We start from the raw sequence: 21225 nt of genomic DNA on the forward strand, positions 1-21225 counted from the left end.
AATGGAGTCCAAATGGGGTGCCTGGATGGCTCAGTCAGTTAAGTGTCCGACTTCAGCTCAGGTCATATCTCACCATGTGTGGGCTGGAGCCCTTCATGGGGCTCTGTGCTGACAGCTCAGAGCCTGGAGCCTGCTTGGGATTTTGTGTCTCCCTCTCTCTTTGCCCCTCCCCTGCTCATGTTTGTCTCTCTCTCTCTCCTTCAAAAATAAATAAACATTAAAAAAAATGTTTTTTAAACCTCCCCAAAAGAAAAGCCCAGATGTTTTTATGGGGTTTTATTAATAATACATAAATAAATCAATAATAAAATGCAGTCTAAGAAGTAAAATAAGTCAGAAAAAGATACGTATCATATGATTTCACTCCTTTGGAATTTAAGAAACAAAACATGAACACAGGGGATGGAAATGAAAAATAAAACAAGATAAAAACGGGGGCAAACCATAAGAGATTCTTAAATATGGAGAAAGAGGGGAGGTGAGAGGAGGGATGGGCTAAATGGATGAGGGGCATTAAGGAGGGTACTTGTTGGGATGAGCACTGGGTTCTACTCCTAAAACCAATACTACACTGTATGTTAACTAACTTGAATTTAAATAAATACGTTCTTAAAAAATACAGCCCAAGAGAGGCTAATAATAAAAAGGAGAAAGTGAGAAGGTTTAAGGCACAACAAAAACCCTGCTATGAGTGGCAACAGCCTACTTCCTTCAATTATAGATCCTTGTAGAAGGAGGAAGATGAGTCAGTCAGAAATTAATGTTCTAAACTTTTCCTGCAGTAATAAGGCTTTGTATCCACGGCAGTTTTAAATGGACTATCACCCAGTATTTCTTTCCAAATATTTATTTACTGCTATACAATTTAAGTGCTCATCTAAATAGGTAGTTAGATGCACTTATTTCAAAACTGCAGATTGCACATAAAATACCATAATAGAAAAGGCTGTTGTGAGCACAATGCTTGAGAGAAGCTACAGAGTATCAATTAGCATTAAATAATTGGCCACCAAACGTATCTGGAAAATATGTGCAGCTTGGTTCTAGACAAGCAAGGCCTCCGCCAAGTGCCTTCCACGGAAATTCATTCATTCATTCATTCATTCATTCATAATGTTTATTTATTTTTGAGAGAGGCAGAGACAGAATGCGAGTGGGTTAGGGGCAGACAGAGAGGAAGACAGAATCCGAAGCAGGCTCCAGGGTCCGAGCTGTCAGCACAAGGCCGCACGCAGGGCTCGAACCCACGAGCTGGAGATCATGACCTGAGCCGAAGTCGGAGGCTCAACCGACTGAGCCACCCAGGCGCCCCTCCACTGTAAATTCTTCATAAACATTCGCTGGACGACTCTACACAACCGCGCTTCCATGCCCCCCGGGCCCGCACGCCGAGGAGCTTCCCGTTTCTCCGACGGCTACTTCCCCTGGCTTCGGGGGCCCTCGAGGTCCTGTTACACAAGCTCGGCGTCTGGCCACCGGGCCCCCAGTGGCGCAAGCCGGCGAGTGGGTTGCCAGCACCCGTCCCGGCGTCACTGGACCGCCTAACTGCCAGAACCAGACAAGCTCAAGGCACTGAGAGGGTCTGACTCAAGCCAGCACGCGCTGCTCCCCCGCCGGGGGAGGGCTCCCCGGCGGGGAGGGGCCAGGAAAAGCCCCGCCCCACGCCCCGTTCCGCCAGGTGCGCGTGCGCCGCGGCCCCGCCCGCCCCCCCGGCCTGGTTCTGCGCTGCCCGGCGGAGAGCGTCTTTTCTTCGCTCTTTGGCGGCTTGCACGCGCCCTCCTTCCGGACCTCGGGAGTCGCGCAGCTCCCGGCCCGGTCTCCTCCCCGACCGCCTGGCTGCGGGGCCATGGCGTGGCGGCGGCGGCCCGAGGCCGGCGTCGGGGTCCGCGGCGCGCTGGCGCTGCTGGCGCTGGCTGTGTGCGCGCCCGGGGCCCGGGGGCGGGCGTTCGAGTGGTATTCGGCCGTGGTGAGCACCGAGTACGTCGACCCGTACACGAACCGCACCGTATGGAGCGTCTCGGAGAGCGGCCGCTTCGGCGACAGCTCGCCCAAGGAGGGCGCGCAGGGCCTGGTGGGCGTCCCGCGCACGGCGGATCGCGACCCCGAGGGCTGCGCGCCAGATACCCGCTTCCTCGTGCCCGCGCCCGGCGGCCGTGGAGCCGCGGCCTGGGTCGCCCTGGTGGCGCGCGGTGGCTGCACCTTCAAGGACAAGGTGCTGGTGGCTGCACGGAGGAACGCCTCGGCCGTGGTCCTCTACAACGAGGAGAGCCACGGGAACCTCACCGTGCCCATGTCCCACGCGGGTAAGCCGAGGTCGGGGGTCGCGGGGAAGTGGCGGGGGGAACTCTGCAGCCTAGTGATGGCCCGCGGCCCTCTCGTCCTCGGCCTTGACCCCCGCCTCCCAGGGGCAAGCAGCGAAGGGGCCGGGAGCGCGACTCTGATGGCCTCTGGCCGTTGAGAACTACGGGGGAGTCTCTAGGTTTGCGCCCTGTGACCCCCCCTCCCCCTGGGACGCTGTAGGAAGTTAGACGGGCCTCCAGACAAAATCAGATCTTCGCCTTGGGCCCTTCAAGTGAAGGGAGGTGCCATCTGGAGGAGGGCAGTGGGGAGAGAAGGAAATTAAAACCCACCGAAAGAGGATTGTGGTGGAAGGTCTCATGATTGCTAATCATGGGTCCCTTTCCATTCTTCGTTACCCAGAGTCAGGTGGGGTGAGAATTGAAGCTCTTTCCTAGCGCGCTCCAAGGTCTGGCAGCCCCTTCACCAACGTAAAGTGGTGATTGGCGGCACTCTGTTTTCTCCACTTAAATAAAGCGTGTCCGAATATTCTAAACTTTCGAATCAGAAAATCTGGATTTAAGTTCAGGTATGCTTTCTCGCTCTCTACATTAAGGTTAATACTGGCGCGACTGCCAGTTAGGTTCCTTGAGTCTTGAGTTCAGATGAAATTTTTCAAGTTGTGTACATTCAGTAAAAGATCTTGCTCTTTGCCAGGTAGTACTTCCCACACACCTATTCCCCTCAACAGGTTCTATCTTCAAGCAGTGATGACAGTTTAAAAGTCTTATTTTGCAAGAAGACATCCTCAGAACTGAATTCCAAGTCCCATAGGAGCAGTACACAGCAGAGTGGACATATTTCTGTTATGACTTCTAAGATCATGACTCTTGACTTACTGTGATTGAAGTCTTTTTTAAAGTTGCTGCTGTTGCAAGTCAGACATCCTTTTTCCTGTACTTTTGTTTTTCATTCTAATTTGATTTTTTTTTTTTTAATATTTTATATTTGAGAGAGACAGACAGCGAGTAGGGGAGGGGCAGAGAGACAGAGACAGAATCTGAATCAGGCTCCAGGCTCTGAGCTGTTAGCACAGGGCTTAAACTCACGAGCAATTGAGATCATGACCTGAACCAAAGTCAGCCGCTTAACTGACTGAGCCACCCAGGCGCCCCTTTGTTTTGATTTCTTAAAGGCAAGTTAGAACTTAACTAGAATGAGGACAGAAAAGTGACTTTGGATTTGGCCTATTTTAGCAGTGATGAGAATGGAAATCAGTTGAGAGGTGAGAAAATGGAAACTGTTAGAACAACTCTTCCAAGAAGTTTGACTGGGAGGGCTCAGGAGGTGCTGAGAAATGGGCAGAAACCATAGGGCAAGTGAGGGTAGGGTGAACAATGGTAAGCCATGTTTGATATTGGATGGAAGTGATGTATCCAGGATAGAGAAGAGGTAACCACTCATGTGGTGGCAATGGGTGAGGCACCACCTTTGGTGCAATTATTATAGTGATTACGAGTCTACCTAATTGTTGTACCCAAGTCATGTTTCCATAAGACTACCATGAAAAGCCCTATCAGACTTCACAGAGCATTCCTGATACATCCTATTGATGGTTTTTCCCAATTTTAGTAGTTCTGTCAAAAAGGTTAGTGTGTCAGGATTCTGATTCTGGGTCCTTGCAATCTCTTGAGTCTACAACATCTTCATTTGGACCTTTTCTTCCTTCCTTCCTTCCTTCCTTCCTTCCTGCCTTCCTGCCTTCCTGCCTTCCTGCCTTCCTGCCTTCCTTCCTTTCATGTTTAGTTATTTTTGAGAGAAAGCAGGGGAGGGTCAGAGACTCCCAAGTGGGCTTCACACTGTCAGCACAGAGCCTGACATGGGACTTGAACCCACAAACTGTGAGATCATGCCCTGAGCCAAAACCAAGCATCAGACACGCAACCAAATGAGCCACCCAGGTACCCCAGGACTTTTTCTCTTCAGTGGCAGGCTCATCAGCTACAATTTTCTAAATTTGTTTACTGCATTTTTTGGTAATGACATTAACATTTTTCCAGGCTAATAGCACTTGCTTTAAAAATGGTTCAGCCGCCTTGCTTGCTTATACTAGTGGCACAGTTTGTCCAGGCCCAGAAAAACACCTCATCGATGTTTATTTGAAATCCTTTTCTTGTTTCTATTCCCATTATCAGTGTCCATTCAGTCCCTTTTCTGTGACAGTAATTGTTTGAGAAAAAAGACAAAAGTAACAGCTTTAGCAATTTTTTTTAAATGTGTGAAAGTACCCAGTGTGTAGGTACTGTGCTCAGTGCTCTTCATACAGTGTGGCTCACTTAATCCTCCTGACAGCTTTTTGAGATAGGTACTTTAATCCCTTTTCACAGATGAGGAAACTGGCCCAAGGTAACAGGGTGATCTGTATATATAGCCAGATCATTCTTTGTTGTGGGAGAGGGTTTCCTGTGCATTATGGGATGTTCAGAGTTTCTGGCCTCTACCTACTAGATTCCAGTAGTAGTGTCCTGTTGTGACAACTGAAAATGTCTCCAGATGATACCAAATGTCTGAGGGGAGAAATGATGACGGAATCATCCAACATTTGAGCCACTGACTTAAAGGGAGATTAATTTGGTAGCATTGTGACCAGGGCATTAGACAGGAAAATCTTCAGAGACTCTTGTCAGACTTTTGGGCTAGTCTAAGTAGAAATACAGTTGACCCTTGAACAACACAAGGCTTAAAGGTGCCAACCTCCCATGCAGTTGAAAATCTGTGTATAACTTTTGACTTCCCCAGAACTTAAACGGTAATAGCCTCCTGTTGACTGGACACTTTGTCAATAACATAAACAGTCAATTAACATATGTTTTGGATGTTATATGCATCGTATACCGGATTCTTACAATGCAGTAAGCTAGAAGGAGGAAAATGTTATTAAAATCCTAAGGAAAAATACATTTACAGTACTGTACTGTATTTATTGGAAACATTCCTTGCATAAGTTGATCTACACAGTTCAAACCTGTGTTGTTCAAAGGGTCATCTGTATAAGGGCCAATATTATAGTGGTGACCAAAGGAATGGAAAGGAATGACCTTCATACAACTTGGCCCAACTGGGGACAAGGGTACAAATGTATCATGACTTTTTGAGAATGGAGTAGCATTAAGAATGGAAAGAATGGAATTAACTCAGAAGACAAAGTGGCTTTGACATACTTGAATTTGAAATGTCACACAGAACCTTGAATGCAGCTCAAGTTTAGGTTTCTTGCATTTTGTCAGGATGTGGCTAGAGACAGTAAAAACCGCGGATTTCAATGGCTTGGGTGTTCCTGTGTAGCACTGTTGTCCTACAGAATAGGTAGAGGTGGCTGCTTGTAAAATTAAATCGTGATAGTCTTTTCCCAGATCTCAAGGAGAATTTCACCAGTTTTTGTTTGTTTGTTTGTTTTTAAACCTGTTGCTTGACTCTACTAAATCCAGTATAAGATATTTTGTGCTCAAATCGGTTTTTTACTGTGGTTCTAAAAAAAAAAATCATCAAGATAATATTCTATCAGAACAACTATAAGGACTGTTTAATTAATCCCCTGTTAATTAATCTTAATTTCCTTTCCTTTAGCAGACAGGATAATGAGCAGCCACTTTGGGCCAACTATTGTGCTTGCTCAGGGATAGAAATGCATAAGACACATGCCTACCTTTGAGGACTTTGGGGCATGGTAAGAGCGATAAACAGCTTTCTAGATAATATGGTTTGGACCTTGATGGAATTATATGCTTAGGAAACAAAGAAAGGACATGTAAAGCAGGTATTGCAAGGGTAACTAGAAGTCATTTTGACTAAGGTGAGTAAAAATTGGTACAGGTCAAATCGTTAAAACAAAAGCTTTTATAGAGTATTGGCCTTAGTGTAGTTATTGTCAGTTAATAAATGGGATGATCTTGGGGATGCCTGACTGGCTCAGTCGGTAGAGCATGTGACTCTTGATCTTGGGGTAGTGAGTTTGAGCCCCATGTTGAGTGTAGAGATTACTTAAATAATCTTTAAGTAATAAATAGGATGACCCTTTAGCTGAAATCTTGACCTTTTAAAAATAGATTCATTCATTCATTCTGCATACAGTTCACATTCTGTTAACAGGTGTTTACTGAGTGCCAAGTACTGTCAAGGCTTCGAGCTATGTTTGAGGAAGGGGCCAGAGTTGGGATGGAGGGAGATGACAAAGATGTAGAAGCCCCTAGCGTCAAGGAAGATGTGCATTTTGCATTTGCAGAATATGGTAAATAGTTTTTTATAAATAATAAATTTTTGATGATGTTTAATGCTATACTCAAATGATCCAAAAATTTGGATTTGAATTAATGTATTTTGGTGCTGTAGGAAGACAGAAATGGCACCTCACAGGCACATAGAAGGTGGGATTAGCTGAGACAGTTCCCAGAAAGATTGAATTTTGAAGGACACGTTGATGGAGAAGGGTGTCTCTGGGTGTGTGTGGTAGGTGGGGTTGGACTATAGGACATTGTTGGTGGCAGGAATAGAATTGTAAAATGCTGATTTCCTGAGATAAAGTAATGCATTTAGGAATGCTGCAAAGAGGTGGATAGTATATTCAACAAATACGAAATATTTTTGAGCAAGTCGAATTATCCAAAACGTAATTTTAAATTCCAAGGAAAGAATCAACATTTGTTTTTGTGTCCTGCCAACACTTCCTAGCCAACCATAAAAACATTTCTGTTTTGTGTAATAACTTCAAATTTCAGAAACATTTGCATTCATATTTGGTGTCCTGTTCCTCTTGCAAAGCAGTCCATAGTATTCTCCTTATTGGGGCATTTCAACTATATAGAAGGAAAGCCAATATTTGCATACAGAAACTCTTCTATAGGTCATCACTGTGTGATGCTGGGCTACAAAAACTAATAAATAAGAACAGGTAGTACTCGTCTAGTGAGAGAGAGAAACCTGTAAAGAAATTGTGGTGGGTGTATAAAAAGCTGTGTCTAAGAGGCACTGATGCATTGCAGCCACAAAGGGGTAGGTGGTTCTGAGCAGCCTTGAGTTGAGCTTGTGCTGAATCAAAGATGTGACCAGGAGTTTCCTAGGTTGGGGGCAGAAGGTGGAGAGAGTATGGAAGTTATTAGAAAAAAAAAAGAAAAAAAGACCTGAAACGTCATGGGTTTCTTTTGCTGGAACTCTAAAATGTGTTTCTTGCTGCCTGAATCAGTTTTCTAGAACAGAAATCTAATCCACCACTTTAAATATTTCAGTAGTTCCCACCTCTATATAATTTCCTTTGGGAGGCAAAATGGTACACTAGACTCACATGTAAACTCTAGAATATTGAACCCACTATTTTTTTTTTAAGGTTTATTTATTTATTTTGAGAGAGAGAGCAAGCACAAGCCGGGGAGAGGCAGAGAGGTAGGAAGAGAGAGAATCCCAAACAGGCTCCGCACTGTCTGCACTGACAGCACAGAGTTCACTGTGGGGCTGGAACTCATGAACCTTGAGAACATGACCTGAGCTGTAATCGAGAGTCAGATGCTTAACTGACTGAGCCACTCAGGCACCCCTGAACCCACTATTTCCCAAGATAGGATTTTTTGTTTTTGACCAAGTGGTAAGAGGAACATAGAAATTTGAAAGGAAACGGAAACATATGCAATTTTATTTTTGGCACAGAAGAGTTTTATATTATGGATAGTTTGGCTTGCTAAAGAGTACTGTGTTTGGTATTTACTATTTGACAGGTTTATGATCATGTTCTCTGTACACAGACCTTGTGCTAAGTAAGACAAAAATAAAACTGCCTTCAAGGAGTTTCCCTGTAATGGTGAGAGGTATAGATTCTTTGGGGAAGGAGGGGGATTGCACCAGGTGACATTTTTTTACATAAGCATGATTGGTAGCAGTGTTAAGGTCTAGGGAAGAAAAATCTTGAGAGCTTTCTCTCCCCGGTCCCAAGTCTTTGAGCATCTGTGCATCCTGTGAAGAAACAGAGGTGTTCAGTTTAGAAATAAGCTATGACTTGCTCTTTTGTGCCACTAAGGCTCTCTAGGATTGGCCTAGGGAGGAGGCAGTGCATCAGGAGGTAAGGGCAGGGCCGAATAAGGTGCCTGTGCCTGGCAGCCCTTGGGGTCATGCATTTTCACTGAGCTGCCCTGCTTCCAGTTCATCCCCAAAAAATGTCCCAGAAAAGTAAATCATGGGATAGAATGAATCTTCATTCTGAGTTTTATTAATTTAAAGTGGTTCCCAGAAGCAATCTTGCTGCTATAATTAGCATAGCAAATGGTTTAGCTGTCATCCTAGACACTTTTTTTTTTTTAATGATTTCTTTTAACCCAGTGAACTGTTTTAGTTTCCTAGGTAAAAATTTTCAAGTAGATATTACAAGTGTTTTCAGTTCAGGTTATCCTTCTGATAATTGTTGTGTGTTAATAGCCCCTCCCTTTGAAAATTTTGGTGTCCTTGGTGCCTGGGTGGCTCAGTGGGTTGGGCATCCAGCTCTTGATTTCGGCTCAGGTCATGATCTCACAATTCATGAGTTCAAGTCCCATGTCAGGCTCTGTGCTAACAGTGCAGAGCCTGCTTAAGATTCTCTCTCTCTTTCTCTCTCTGTCCCTTCCCTGCTCATGCATGTGCCCTCTCTCTCAAAATAAATAAAAAAAAAAATTTGGTGTTCGAGAACCTCTCTAATCTCAATTCATCTTCCACCTCTCATTCATTCATTCATTTATTCAACAAATATTTATTAAACACTTTCTATGTGCCAGGTTCTATGTGAGGCACTGGGGATAGGAGATCAACAGGATAACCTTTACATATGCAGTAGTTGCCCCTCCCCCCTTATCCATGGTCTCAGCTTCCATGGTTTCAGTTACCCACAGTCAACCTTGATCTGAAAGTAGATGATTCTCCTGACCTATGCTCAGAAGGTTAGTAGTAGCCTAATGTTAGGTCATCATGTCCACGTCACTCACCTCCCTTCATCTTATCATGTGGGCGTTTTACTTCATCACAAGAAGGGTGAGTACAGTATAAAATATTTTAAGACAGACCACATTCACATAACTTTTTTGGCAGTATGTTATAATTGTTGTACTTAATTATTAGTTGTTCATGTCTTACTTTGCCTAATTTATAAATTAAATTTTACCTTAGGTATGCGTAGGAAAAAAGCATAGTATATATAGAATTTGGTGCTATCTGTGGTTCAGACATCCACTGGGGGTCTTGGGATATATCCCTCGTGAATAAGGGGGAGACCACTATATTTTTATCATTAACCAAACAGGACCAGTCACCATCCCAAATAGGTTTTTATGGTGATTTCACAGCCTAGAAATCCCCCCTTCATTGTCTTGGTAAACCTTGTCTGTCCTTCAAGATGTAGTTCAAGTGTCCTCCCAGGGAAAGAGTTCTGTCCCACCTCAGACAAAATTATCACTTCATTTCTGTAGCTCTTTGTATTCTACTTTCATATTAGATAAGCAACAGTCAAAAATAGAAAAATTGTCATTCTCATTTTATAGCTGAATAAATACTCTCAGGGTAGATTCTCCAGACCTAGACAGTGGGTAACAGTGAGATTTGAACCCAGCCTGTGAGGCTCTGAAGGCTGGGTACCCCATGAGGAGAGGGTAGGGCAGACTTACTATGTGGGAGCTGGGTCTTCAGACCCAAGGATTGGCTTTTCCAGGCAGTGTATGACATTGAGCAGCTCTCAAGATTTCAGAACCCTCATCTGTAAAATGGTAATTTGACCTCTTTCTGCTGCATGTGAGATATAAATATGAAAGTGCTCCAAAGTTATTTTCCCCAATTAACACAAAGAGCATTATGTCTGTACCAGAAGTTTTATGTGGCTGTAACCATAGCATAGAAACAGTTTTGTTTTCTGTATAAAACTTTTTAACTGAAATAGGTACGTAGGGTTCATTAAACTGTTCTTTCTACTTGAGTCCATACTTGAAATTTTCCACCAAAGGGGGTTTATGAAAAAGGCTTTCCGCTTATAAGGTGCTGTGTAATTACAAGTGGTGTTACTATCATAATAATTGTTTCTGTAGTTGTCTTTCTCAGCTTTAGATGTTTGCTTTCCTGAAGGCAGGAAGTGCCTTCCCCCTTAGCGTGTCTCCCCAGTGATGACACGGCAGACTATGTGAGTGTGGAGACCAGTACAGTTCTTGTTAAGTGACACTTTGAGGCCTGGGTCAGAGGATCGGCCTCCAGGCCGGAGCCAACTTAGAAGGGTGCCCTTCTGGTGTTTCAGTAACTAAATCCTGATGGCAGCGGGGGGGCCACAGTGGATTTGCTACAGATTCAGTTTCTCTGCAAAAGAATTGCGTTATAAATCAGTTTCGAAGCGATGCCAGAGAACATTCTTTATGTGTATTTTTAAAATTAGTTTTGAATAGGTAATATGTGCACATGATACAGAATTTTTACTGTGTCCAGCTCTTTCCCTCCAGACATAGTCAGGGTCCCTAGACTCTGGGTCACATTCCAGAGGCAGTCTAAATTGATACGACATCTAGATCTTTCGTCCACATAGTTTGACATTTTGCTTTTCTCCCCTTTTGTCGTGTTGAGTCCTATCAGTGCTAACAGTTGCCGCCTCAGTCTGCACACATATCCTATATGTATTTATATAGGATTTATATAACTTTCTTCCTATTGATGGACGTTTAGATTGTGATACCATAAACTTAGAGAAAACAAATTTGACAACAAATATCTTTATAGATAGTTCCTGTATACATATACAAATAAGTTACCCCCTGCAGTATGCAGGCGTGCAGATTTGTGCTCACTCTTCACAATATAGAGGATCAAAACTTTTTGATCTTTGCCAATCATATAGACGCAGATGGTCCCCAACTTACCATGGTTTGATTTACGATTTTTTGACTTTATGATGGCATGAAAGCAATACACATTGAGTGGAAACCATACGTCAAATTTTGAATTTGGATTTTTTCTGGGGCTGGCGATGTGCCCTACAGTACTTTCTTGTGATGCTGGGCAGTGGCAGCAGCCCCAGCTCCTCCTACACCACACAATCACGAAGGTCGACAACTGATACGACCATTCTGCACGCAGACCACCCTTCTGTTCAGTTTTGGTACTGTACTCAATAAATGACATCAGATAGCACTTTCTTACATGCTTAATGTTAGAGGATTTTGCCCAACCTTAGGCTCTTGTAAGGTAGGCTTGGTTGAGTGTGATGTTCAATAAGGAATATTAAATGCATTTTCTGCTTAGGATATTTTCAACCTATGATAGGTTTTGAGGATGTAAACCCATCATAAGTTGAAGATCTGTTTAATGTTTTCATCTGTACCCTGACTTAATGTGTTTAAAACCCATTTGTTGGGGAGTGACCACAGAGGCATTCAGGTTTTCTATTTAGGGTGATGGTTGCACAATTTTGGTGAATACACTCAAAACCACTGAATTGTGCACTTTAAAGAGGTGAATTTTGTGGCGTGTGAATTCTGTTCTCGCCGAAGCTGCTATGTAAAAAAAAGGTATTCATCTTTTCTGCAAACTGACTTCATTTCCTTTGTTTTTCTGTTGCTCTTTCTCTTCCAGGAAACTGTTTTCAGTCTTTGTTGTGTTATATGCCTTTTTTCCCCTTGATGACCATTTGCTCTTTTGATCTTGACTCCTTGATTTTGCTCTTTTCTAGCCACATGGAAAATTTTCATGTTTATATTTCCTCTTTTTTATATATTTAAATCTTTGATTTAGTTGGGACTTATTTTGCCATAAGTTGTGAGAAAGGGATGTAGCTTTTTTTCTCTCAGATAATACCCAATTTTCCCTATACTATTTTTAAAAAAGTAATCCATTTTACCCCAGTGATTTAAAATTACATTTTTATCATATACTGAGGGGTTTTTTTTTATGTATTAGAGTCTAATTTCTGGACTTTTGATTCTGCCCCGTTATTCTGGTTGTTTCCTGTGCTGCTACTACTGTTTTAATTACTGTTTTAATTACTTTTATTATAAAGGTTTAGTCTGGGTTTTATTGTTTAAAAAGTTTTCCCAGTCAAAAAAAATATTTTTGCCCAATCATTCTTGATTGTTTTCCCCTAATGAACTTCAGAAACAGCACTTAAGGATTTAAGAATACTTAAATCTTGAGGGGGCCTCAAGGGGCACCTGGGTGGCTCAGTCAGTTAAGCGTCCAATTCAGCTCAGGTCATGATAGTTTGTGAGTTTGAACCCCACATCGAGTTCTGCGCTGGTATCACAGAGCCTGCTTGGAATTCATTCCCCCCCCCCCCTCACCGCCTCTCTCTCTCTCTCTCTCTGCCTCCCGTGTTCATGTACATACACACACACTCTCTCTCTCTGTCAACAATAAACATTAAAAAAAAAAAAAAGAATACTACTGATATTTTATGGTTATTATATTAATCTATAGATGGAATTCACCCGTCTTTACCCATTCTTTCCTGTTATCATTATTATTATTATTATTGTATTATGTCTGCTCATGTCTTCGGACCAATGTTAAATAATAGTGATTATAGTAGAAATTCTCAGATGCCTCCTTGTGTTTAATAGGCATGCTTTGGGCATCATGTATTAATGTTCATAAGTGAAATTAGTCTGTATGGTTCTTTTGGTTTCACTCCCATGTTTGGTTTTATTCTCTAGAAATAATTTCTAAACTTCTTTTTTAATTTTTTTAATCTGTGGAACAATTTTAGTACTATTGGTTTTACTTAAAGGTTTGGTGGTAGAATTCACCTGTGAAATTGAATGGCGCTCTTAACTTTTGGGGGTAGTTTTTAGAGACTTATTCTACTTCTTTATTTTTTTTCAAGTTTATTTATTTTGATAGAGAGTGTGCCTGTGAGCATGAGCGGGGGAGGGGAGAAAGAGAACTCTAAGCAGGCCCCATGCTGTTAGCACAGAGCCTGACTGGGGCTCAGTCTCATGAACTCGTGAGATCATGACCTAAGCCAAGATCCAGAGTTGGACGCTTAACTGACTGAGCCACCCAGGTGCCTTAAGACTTATTTTACTTCTAATGTAATCAGTCTATTTTCTCTTTTGGGACCAGTTTTCCTTGAAAATTAAACATTTTTGGAAGTTTTGGGATGGTTATATGTGGACAGACTGTAGTATTCTTCTATTTCTCTTAACCTTTTTCTGTGTCTTATTTTGTGTTCTTCATATTGACTTTTTTTGTTCTTTCCTCCAGGAACAGGAAATATAGTGGTCATTATGGTTAGCTACCCAAAAGGAAGAGAAATTATGGATCTGGTGCAGAAAGGCATTGCAGTCAAAATGACCATAGGAGTTGGCACCCGTCATGTGCAGGAGTTCATCAGTGGTCAGTCTGTGGTATTTGTGGCCATTGCCTTTATCACCATGATGATTATCTCGTTAGCCTGGCTGATATTTTACTATATACAGCGTTTCCTATACACTGGCTCACAGTTTGGAAGTCAGGTAATTATGGATAATTCTTTTTAACTTTGCTTTTTAAAAGATAGCTCATAAATATTTCTCATATATATTGTCTTTAAGTTATATTTGAGGTTTGTTTTTTTTTGGGCCATATTCTTAATTTCATTTTCACTCATACTGTTTAATTACTACACAACTTTTTGAAAATAACTTTTTAATTAGAATATATTAAATTTTCTGTTCTGTAGGATATTAAATACCTTTAAATGGGGTCACTTTTTGCATATTTTGCTCCTGCAGATACCCTCTTTGCCTTTTTCAGACATAAAGGGGTAATAAATAGGCCTGAGGTAGAGTGGACCTGGTTCTGTGTTTAAAATAAAAGAACACTGGGCCTGAAGGCCAGGAGCAGAGTGGGAAGGCCTTCCCGGCTTCCATTGTGGGGCAACTTTCAAGGCAGTTTTTCTGCAGAGAGACAGTGTCTCTGTCACAACAAAGAGGAGGGCAGTAAAAGAAGAGCCAGAGGCTTCCAAAGACAGGCCTTTGAATTTCATGCTTATCCTGTTGTCTTGAAAAGCCACCCTCTCTGGCTTTGGTAGTCGTCTGGCATCTGGTAGTTGTGTCTGGGTCATCTGGCACCTGCTGCATAGGAAGCTGCCTTCATTTTAGGGACAGACGTTAGTATATTGATGAATATGTGGGGCCCCCATCCTCAGCTTACTCCTCTGTTGCCAACATTTAAACGTGAGAATTGGTTTCTTCCCCAGACATGGAGTTGAAAATCAGTATTCTTGATCAAACATCTCTTTAAGTTATATATGGCTATTTTATACATTAGGATGTAAATATTAGTTTTTGTTATTTTCATTGTAGTCATTCAACTTTGTTTTTTAAATGAAGCTTTTTCTATAAGCTTATGTAAATTTTTGAAAATAGTGACGTAAAATTTTTAATGATGATATTTTTCCTACCCAAGAGTCATAGAAAAGAAGCTAAGAAAATTATTGGCCAACTTCCACTTCATACTGTAAAGCATGGAGAAAAGGTAATATTTTCATGAGGTTTTTTTTGTTTGCTTCTTTTAAAGTATGTATCTGTTTATATGTCTAAGTAAAACTTTCCATTCTGTTAAACTCACCTTGACCATGTGGAGTTTTGGCTGGTTTGAGTTAGAACTAAGTTGCATACATGTTTCATTTTGGAGAAGGGTTGGCAGAAATACTCCTTTGCACATGTGAAGAGCCTTCCAGACCTGTGCCATCAGATAGGGTAGCCTTTAGTCATATATAGCTATTATAATTTAAAAGAATGAAATTGAACTTATAATTCAATTCCTGAGTCGCACTAATAACTACATTCCAAGTACTCAAATGGCCCCATTGGCTGGTTGCTACCATACTGGATAGGACCTGTATGTTCATTTGCTAAGAAAGTTCTTCCTGTTGGTCAGTCACAGATGACTCTAAGGAACCTAAAGAACTTCAAGTTCCGTTAGACCATAGACCTTTGATAGTTTAAATTCATTTCTGTTAAATCTGAGGCTGTGTATCCATTCTCTCTGATTCCCTTAATTGCAGGGAAAAAATACTGGGATTTGTGGAGAGGGGGAGAACAGATGTACTTAAAACTACTTTTTAAAAAAAGAAAACATTTTGACATGGCCAACATGAGACTGAAAAGGTCAAAATCATACCAGAGTTTTAAAGCATTTTTGGAATAGGACAGATCCTAATCTAGAACCTCAGATTCTTAGAGGATTGATTCTTTAAAAGGAAAACAGTTGCTAATGAAGTAGTATTTACTTTTTTATTTGTCTGTCTTCTGTGCTGTAAAGTGTGGATAACCATGTTGACTTGTTGGTTGACTTGGTTGGTTCCGTTGTTTTTTGTTCTTTGTTTTTGTTTTTATCATTTTTTAAAATTTTATTTTTTTAATTTACATCCAAATTAGTTAGCATATAGTGCAACAGTGATTTCAGGAATAGATTCCTTAATACCCCGTACCCATTTAGCCCATCCCCCCTCCCACAACTCCTCTAGTAACCCTCTGTTTCTTCTCCATATTTAAGAGTCTCATGTCTTGTCCCCCTCCCTGTTTTTATACTATTTTTGCTTCCCTTCCCTTGTGTTCATCTGTTCTGTGTCTTAAAGTCCTCATATGAGTGAAGTCATATGATATTTGTCTTTCTCTGACTAATTTCACTTAGCATAATACCCTCCAGTTCCATCCACTTGGTTGCAAATGGCAAGATTTCATTCTTTTTGATTGCCGAGTAATGCTTCATTGTATATAGATACCACTTCTTTATCCATTCATCCATCGATGGACATTTGGGCTCTTTCCATACTTTGGCTATTGTTGATAGTACTGCTATAAACATTGGGGTGCAAGTGCCCCCTTCGAAACAGCATCCCTGTATCCCTTGGATAAATACCTAGTAGTGCAATTGCTGGGTCGTAGGGTAGTTCTATTTTTAATTTTTTGAGGATCCTCCATACTGTTTTCCAGACTGGCTGCACCAGTTTGCATTCCCACCATCCGTGCAAAAGAGATCCTCTTTCTCCGCATCCTCGCCAACATCTGTTGTTGCATGAGTTGTTAATGTTAGCCATTCTGACAGGTGGGAGGTGGCATCCAGTTGTGGTTTTGATTTGTATTTCCCTGATGATGAGTGATGTGGAGCATTTTTTCATGTGTTGGTTGGCCATCTGGATGTCTTCTTTGGAGAAGTGTCTATTCATGTCTTTTGCCCATTTCTTCACTGGATTATTTGTTTTTTGGGTGTTGAGTTTGATAAGTTCTTTATAGATTTTGGATACTAACCCTTTATCTGATATGTCGTTTGCAAATATCTTGTCCCATTCTGTCAGTTGCCTTTTAGTTTTGCTGATTGTTTCCTTTGCTGTGCAGAAGCTTTTTATTTTGATGAGGTCCCTGTAGTTCATTTTTGCAGTTGTTTCCCTTGCCTTTGGAGACGTGTTAAGTAAGAAGTTGCTGTGGCCAAGATCAAAGAGGTTTTTGCCTGCTTTCTCCTCAAGGATTTTGATGGCTTCCTGTCTTACATGGAGGTCTTTCATCCATTTTGAGTTTATTTTTGTGTATGGTGTAAGAAAGTGGTCCAGGTTCATTGTTCTGCATGTCACTGTCCAGTTTTCCCAGCATCACTTGCTGAAGAGACTGTCTTTATTCCATTGGATAGTTTTGCCTGCTTTGTCAAAGATTAGTTGGCCATATGTTTGTGGGTCCATTTCTGGGTTCTCTGTTGTGTTCCATTGATCTGAGTGTTTTTGTGCCATGTTTTTGTTTTTAAAGGTTTATTTATTTTTCAGAGATAAAGAAACAGAGCGTGAGTGGGGGAGGGGCAAAGAAAGAGGGAGACACAGAGTCCTAAGCAGGCTCCAGACTCCGAGCTATAAGCACAGAGCCCTATGCTGGGCTCAAACTCACAGACCATGACCTGAGCTGAGGTCAGATGCTCTGAGCCACCCAAGTGCTCCCCCCCCCTTTTTTTTTCTTTTTTCTTACATCTCACCAAATTGTTGAGACTTCACTTATTCCACTCTCTCTTCCCCCTTCAAAAATAACCATACTTATTGTATATATCTCTTCTGACCAACTTAAAGGTTTAAAACAAATAATACTCATTAGAGGCTCCTGGCTGCCTTAGTCAGTGCAGCATGAGACTTTTGATCTTACGGTTGTAGAGTCAAGCCCCACCCTGGATGTAGAGATTACTTAAAAATAAAATCTTTAGAAGAAGAAGGAGGGGAAGGGGGAGGGGGAAGGGAAGGAGGGCGAGGAAAACATAAAACTCATTAAATATAGGCCTTTGATTTTTTTTTAACTTTGGCTTCTGATATTAATGGGTTATTTAGAATATTAATATGGAGATACTCTTGGAATTACATCGTTGGCTGCCATTCTTTCCTTCATGCCTTAAACAGAACTAACAGTTGAATTTTAATAGTTTGTGCAGGGTCCTGGTTTCTTCCCATGCAAATGTGTACTGAACAGAAAAAGTAAAAAATAAATAATAGAAGTTTCTCATGTCACAGCTTAGGTTTAGCACCTGATGTACAGATCACTGAGGGTCCTTGGGGAGAGAGTCTCCAGTGAAAGCCTGTGACAAACTGTACATGCATTAGATGTGGCCTGTTACTTGAGTAGCATGTAGTTTTATGTTCCCCTGAGAAAATGTCTTTTACTCCATAGCAGGAAGTCTCAGTCTATAAAATATGAGAAAACAGAGGCTTATATGTATAATATACTGAATTGAATCTTTGAGAACATAAGTAAATTGATATCCTCTTCCTATACAGAGCATATTTTAAATAGAACATTTTTGAAAATATGATTCCACTGTTTTTGAAAGTTGTCAAAATAGGGGCGCCTGGGTGGCTCAGTCAGTTGAGCGTCTGACTTAGGCTCAGGTCATGATCTCACCGTTCATGGGTTTGAGCCCCATATCAGGCTCTGTGCTGACAGCTCATAGCCTGGAGCCTGCTTCAGATTGTGTCTCCCCCTCTCTCTGCCCCTTCCCTGCTTATGCTCTGTCTCTCAAAAATGAATAAATGTTAAAAAAAATTTTTTTTAAGTTGTCAAAATAATGGTTAAAAAAGGATCCCTAGGGGCACCTGGGTGGCTCAGTCGGTTGAGCGTCTGACTTGGGCTCAGGTCATGATCTCATAGCTTGTGAGTTCAAGCCCCATGTCAGGCTCTGTGCTGACAGCTCGAAGCCTGGAGCCTGCTTTGGATTCTGTGTCTCTCTCTCTGCCCCTAACCCACTCGCATTCTGTCTCTGTTTCTCTCAAAAATAAACAAACTTTAAAAAAAAAAAAAAAGGGATCCCTAAATGGCCTGTGAGGTACATAAATGGGTTTTCTTTCTTTCTTACTTTCTTTTTTTCTTTTTGGTTTTTTGTTAAGTTTTATTTCTTTAATCTGTACACCCCAAATGGGGCTCAGACTCACCACCCTGAGGCCGAAGAGTCGCATGCTTCTTCGACTGAGCCAGCCAGGCACCACATACATAGATTTTCTGATGATTCTGATTGAACTTGTACTGAAAAGTGTGTTTTCTTAAATCTACATCATGTCCAGTTCTAGAGACAGGTTTTGTTTTCTAGTTTTTCTTTTCTTATGGGTGCATTCACGGTAATGTGTAAGCTGGCAAACCATTAGGGGCTTTAAAAATTATTTCATCATGGGGCACCTGGCTAGCCCAGTCAGTTGGCTAAGCGTCTGACTCTTGATTTTGGCTCAGGTCATGATCCCAATGTTCGTAAGATTGAGCCCCACATTGGGCTCTACACTGACAGCATGAAGCCTGCTCGGGATTCTTTCTCCCTCTTTTCTCTGCTCTTTCCTTGTGCACATGCTCTCTTCTCTCTCATAAAATAAATAAATAAACTTAAAATAAATTATTTCATTACTTTTGCATGTCATATGATAAAACAAGTGATAATATTTACTTTAGTGGTACCATACCATTTTAAATGTTAAGAAATTTTCATATAATCTTTGATAATAATAATCAGTTTTTACTGCTTGCTTGCTAGCAAGTGATACACATGGCTCAGTGTATTTTTAAATAATTACATAAGGACAGGGTAGCCATGTTCCCATACAGTCCACTTGCTAAAGTTGCAGCTACATGCAGACACTGGTTGTAATTTCTGAATCTATCCCGGAACCAAAGAGAGTCTCATTGGCCTGTCTTGGGTCAGATGACCACTCTGGCCATGCCTGCTTTGGTTGATTAGTTGAGGCCAGGTGGTTTAATATGGGGGGTACCCAGGGAAATGGGGGGAAAGCTGATACCACCAAAAAGGTCTGTGATTCATAGATTCTTAGAAGTGGAAATTTTGTCACAAGACTTTTCCTCTCCAGCACATTTTATTTCTTTTTGCCTTTGTTAATTTGATGGATGAAGAACAGTAATTGAGGGGTGCTTGGGTGGCTCAGTCAATTAAGCGTCTGACTTTGGTTCAGGTCATGATCTAATGGTTCATGAGTTCAAGCCCCATGTCAGGCTCTGTGCTGACAGCTCAGAGCCTGGAACCTACTTCGGATTTTGTGTCTCCCTCTCTCTCTCTGCCCCTCCCCCTGCTCACACTCTGCCTCTCTCTCTCTCAAAAATAAATAAACACAAAAAAAATTAAAAAGAAAAAAAAAGAAAAACAGTAATTGACTTTAATCTGTGATTCTTTTATCATTAGTGAGGTGAACATTTTCAGATATTTAGCCATTTGTGTTTGTCATTTACAAGTTGAAACCATGTTCTTTAGCAAATTCTAGTGAATTTTTGTTAGTTTTTAATGATTCTAGAAATGAGTATCTTATTGGATTTTAATCCTCTTTATAAGTTTTACATTTGAAAAATAACTTACCATTGTAAAGCAAGCATGTGCATTTATTTCCATAACCCTTAAAACGTGAACGTTAAAGACACATGAACACTCCCCTAGTAGCTAAAAACTGTTGGTGTCTGATTAGGTAGACAATGACATTTTTTCCTTTTCAGGCAGCTTCTGTAAAAAATCTCTGGACAGTGGGGAAAAGATTGTGTTTAGTTTCCGGCTGCACCCCTGTAGTATAGAATTGGTCATTGTTTTAGCCAGGACGTGGTGAGTTTTACTAAGCATAGACCGTGTAGCAAGGATGCAGTGAACTCTTTTCTTTCCTCTTTACAGGGAGTCGACGTTGATGCAGAAAACTGTGCAGTGTGTATTGAGAATTTTAAAGTGAAGGATGTTATCAGAATTCTGCCATGCAAGTACGTCCTTGTTACTTCCTGAGACGCTGCAAACTACCCACTATGTTTCAGGTTTCCGACAAAAGTGTTAACGTGTTTTTTTATGATGTAAGGATCTTGCTATCATGTGATGATCTTGTGATCGTCTCATCTTTTAGGAAGGAAGCTGGAGCCTTCGAGGCTCCTGGATTTGGATTATATTGCCTTCAAATTGCTTAGGACGCTTCAGGTCCTAAGACAGACCCATTATGTATCTTTGATTGGCTTCTAGTCTAAAGCAGGGCTTCATTAGGAACCTGGGAATCCCATCCCACATTTAGCCATGCAAGATATGCTGTGTCGGAGTAAGGAGACTGAAGCATGACTGGTGAAGGACCCCAAGGGGGGCAGCCAGGAATAGTTAGCAGAGAGTCGATCGGGGAGGGCAGTGGTCTGCTATTATTTGCACGCTGGGGTGTAGGGCTTTAGGTAGGTTCTGCCAAATAAATATTTCTTGCTTTAGGTATACTAGGGGCTTTGCTGTAGCAATGGGAAGTCAAGCTTTCCTTTTTTTTTTTTTTTTTTAATTAAATAATGGGGTACTTTATTGATAACCATTTAGAAGAATGGCTGTTACCAGAAAGATGTACAAAATGACAATATACTTTAGAGTCTGATCAGTTTTAATTATACTTCTCACCTATTGGAGAAATAGGTCAGAAGTTAATATGTAATTATGGTTTGCTTTGTGTTTACAAAGTACTTC

General features: G+C 41.3%; 1 protein-coding gene across 2 annotated transcripts in view; it reads left to right on the top strand.

Annotated features, from left to right (window-relative positions):
• Positions 1-1564: 1564 nt before the first annotated feature.
• RNF149 (ring finger protein 149) overlaps positions 1565-21225 on the top strand; it is a 35654-nt gene continuing 15993 nt past the window's right edge. For both annotated transcript variants that reach the window (XR_003967735.1, XM_030310380.1), the window contains exons 1-4: positions 1565-2303; positions 13519-13769; positions 14704-14772; positions 20419-20501. Coding sequence is in view for 1 of the 2 variants with exons in the window: in XM_030310380.1 (XP_030166240.1) it covers positions 1847-2303; positions 13519-13769; positions 14704-14772; positions 20419-20501 (860 nt within the window). In the remaining variant the exon portion in view is untranslated. The remainder of the gene's footprint in view (positions 2304-13518; positions 13770-14703; positions 14773-20418; positions 20502-21225) is intronic.

This window comes from Lynx canadensis, chromosome A3 (assembly GCF_007474595.2).
Source record: "Lynx canadensis isolate LIC74 chromosome A3, mLynCan4.pri.v2, whole genome shotgun sequence".
In the NCBI taxonomy this organism is placed as follows: Eukaryota; Metazoa; Chordata; class Mammalia; order Carnivora; family Felidae; genus Lynx; species Lynx canadensis.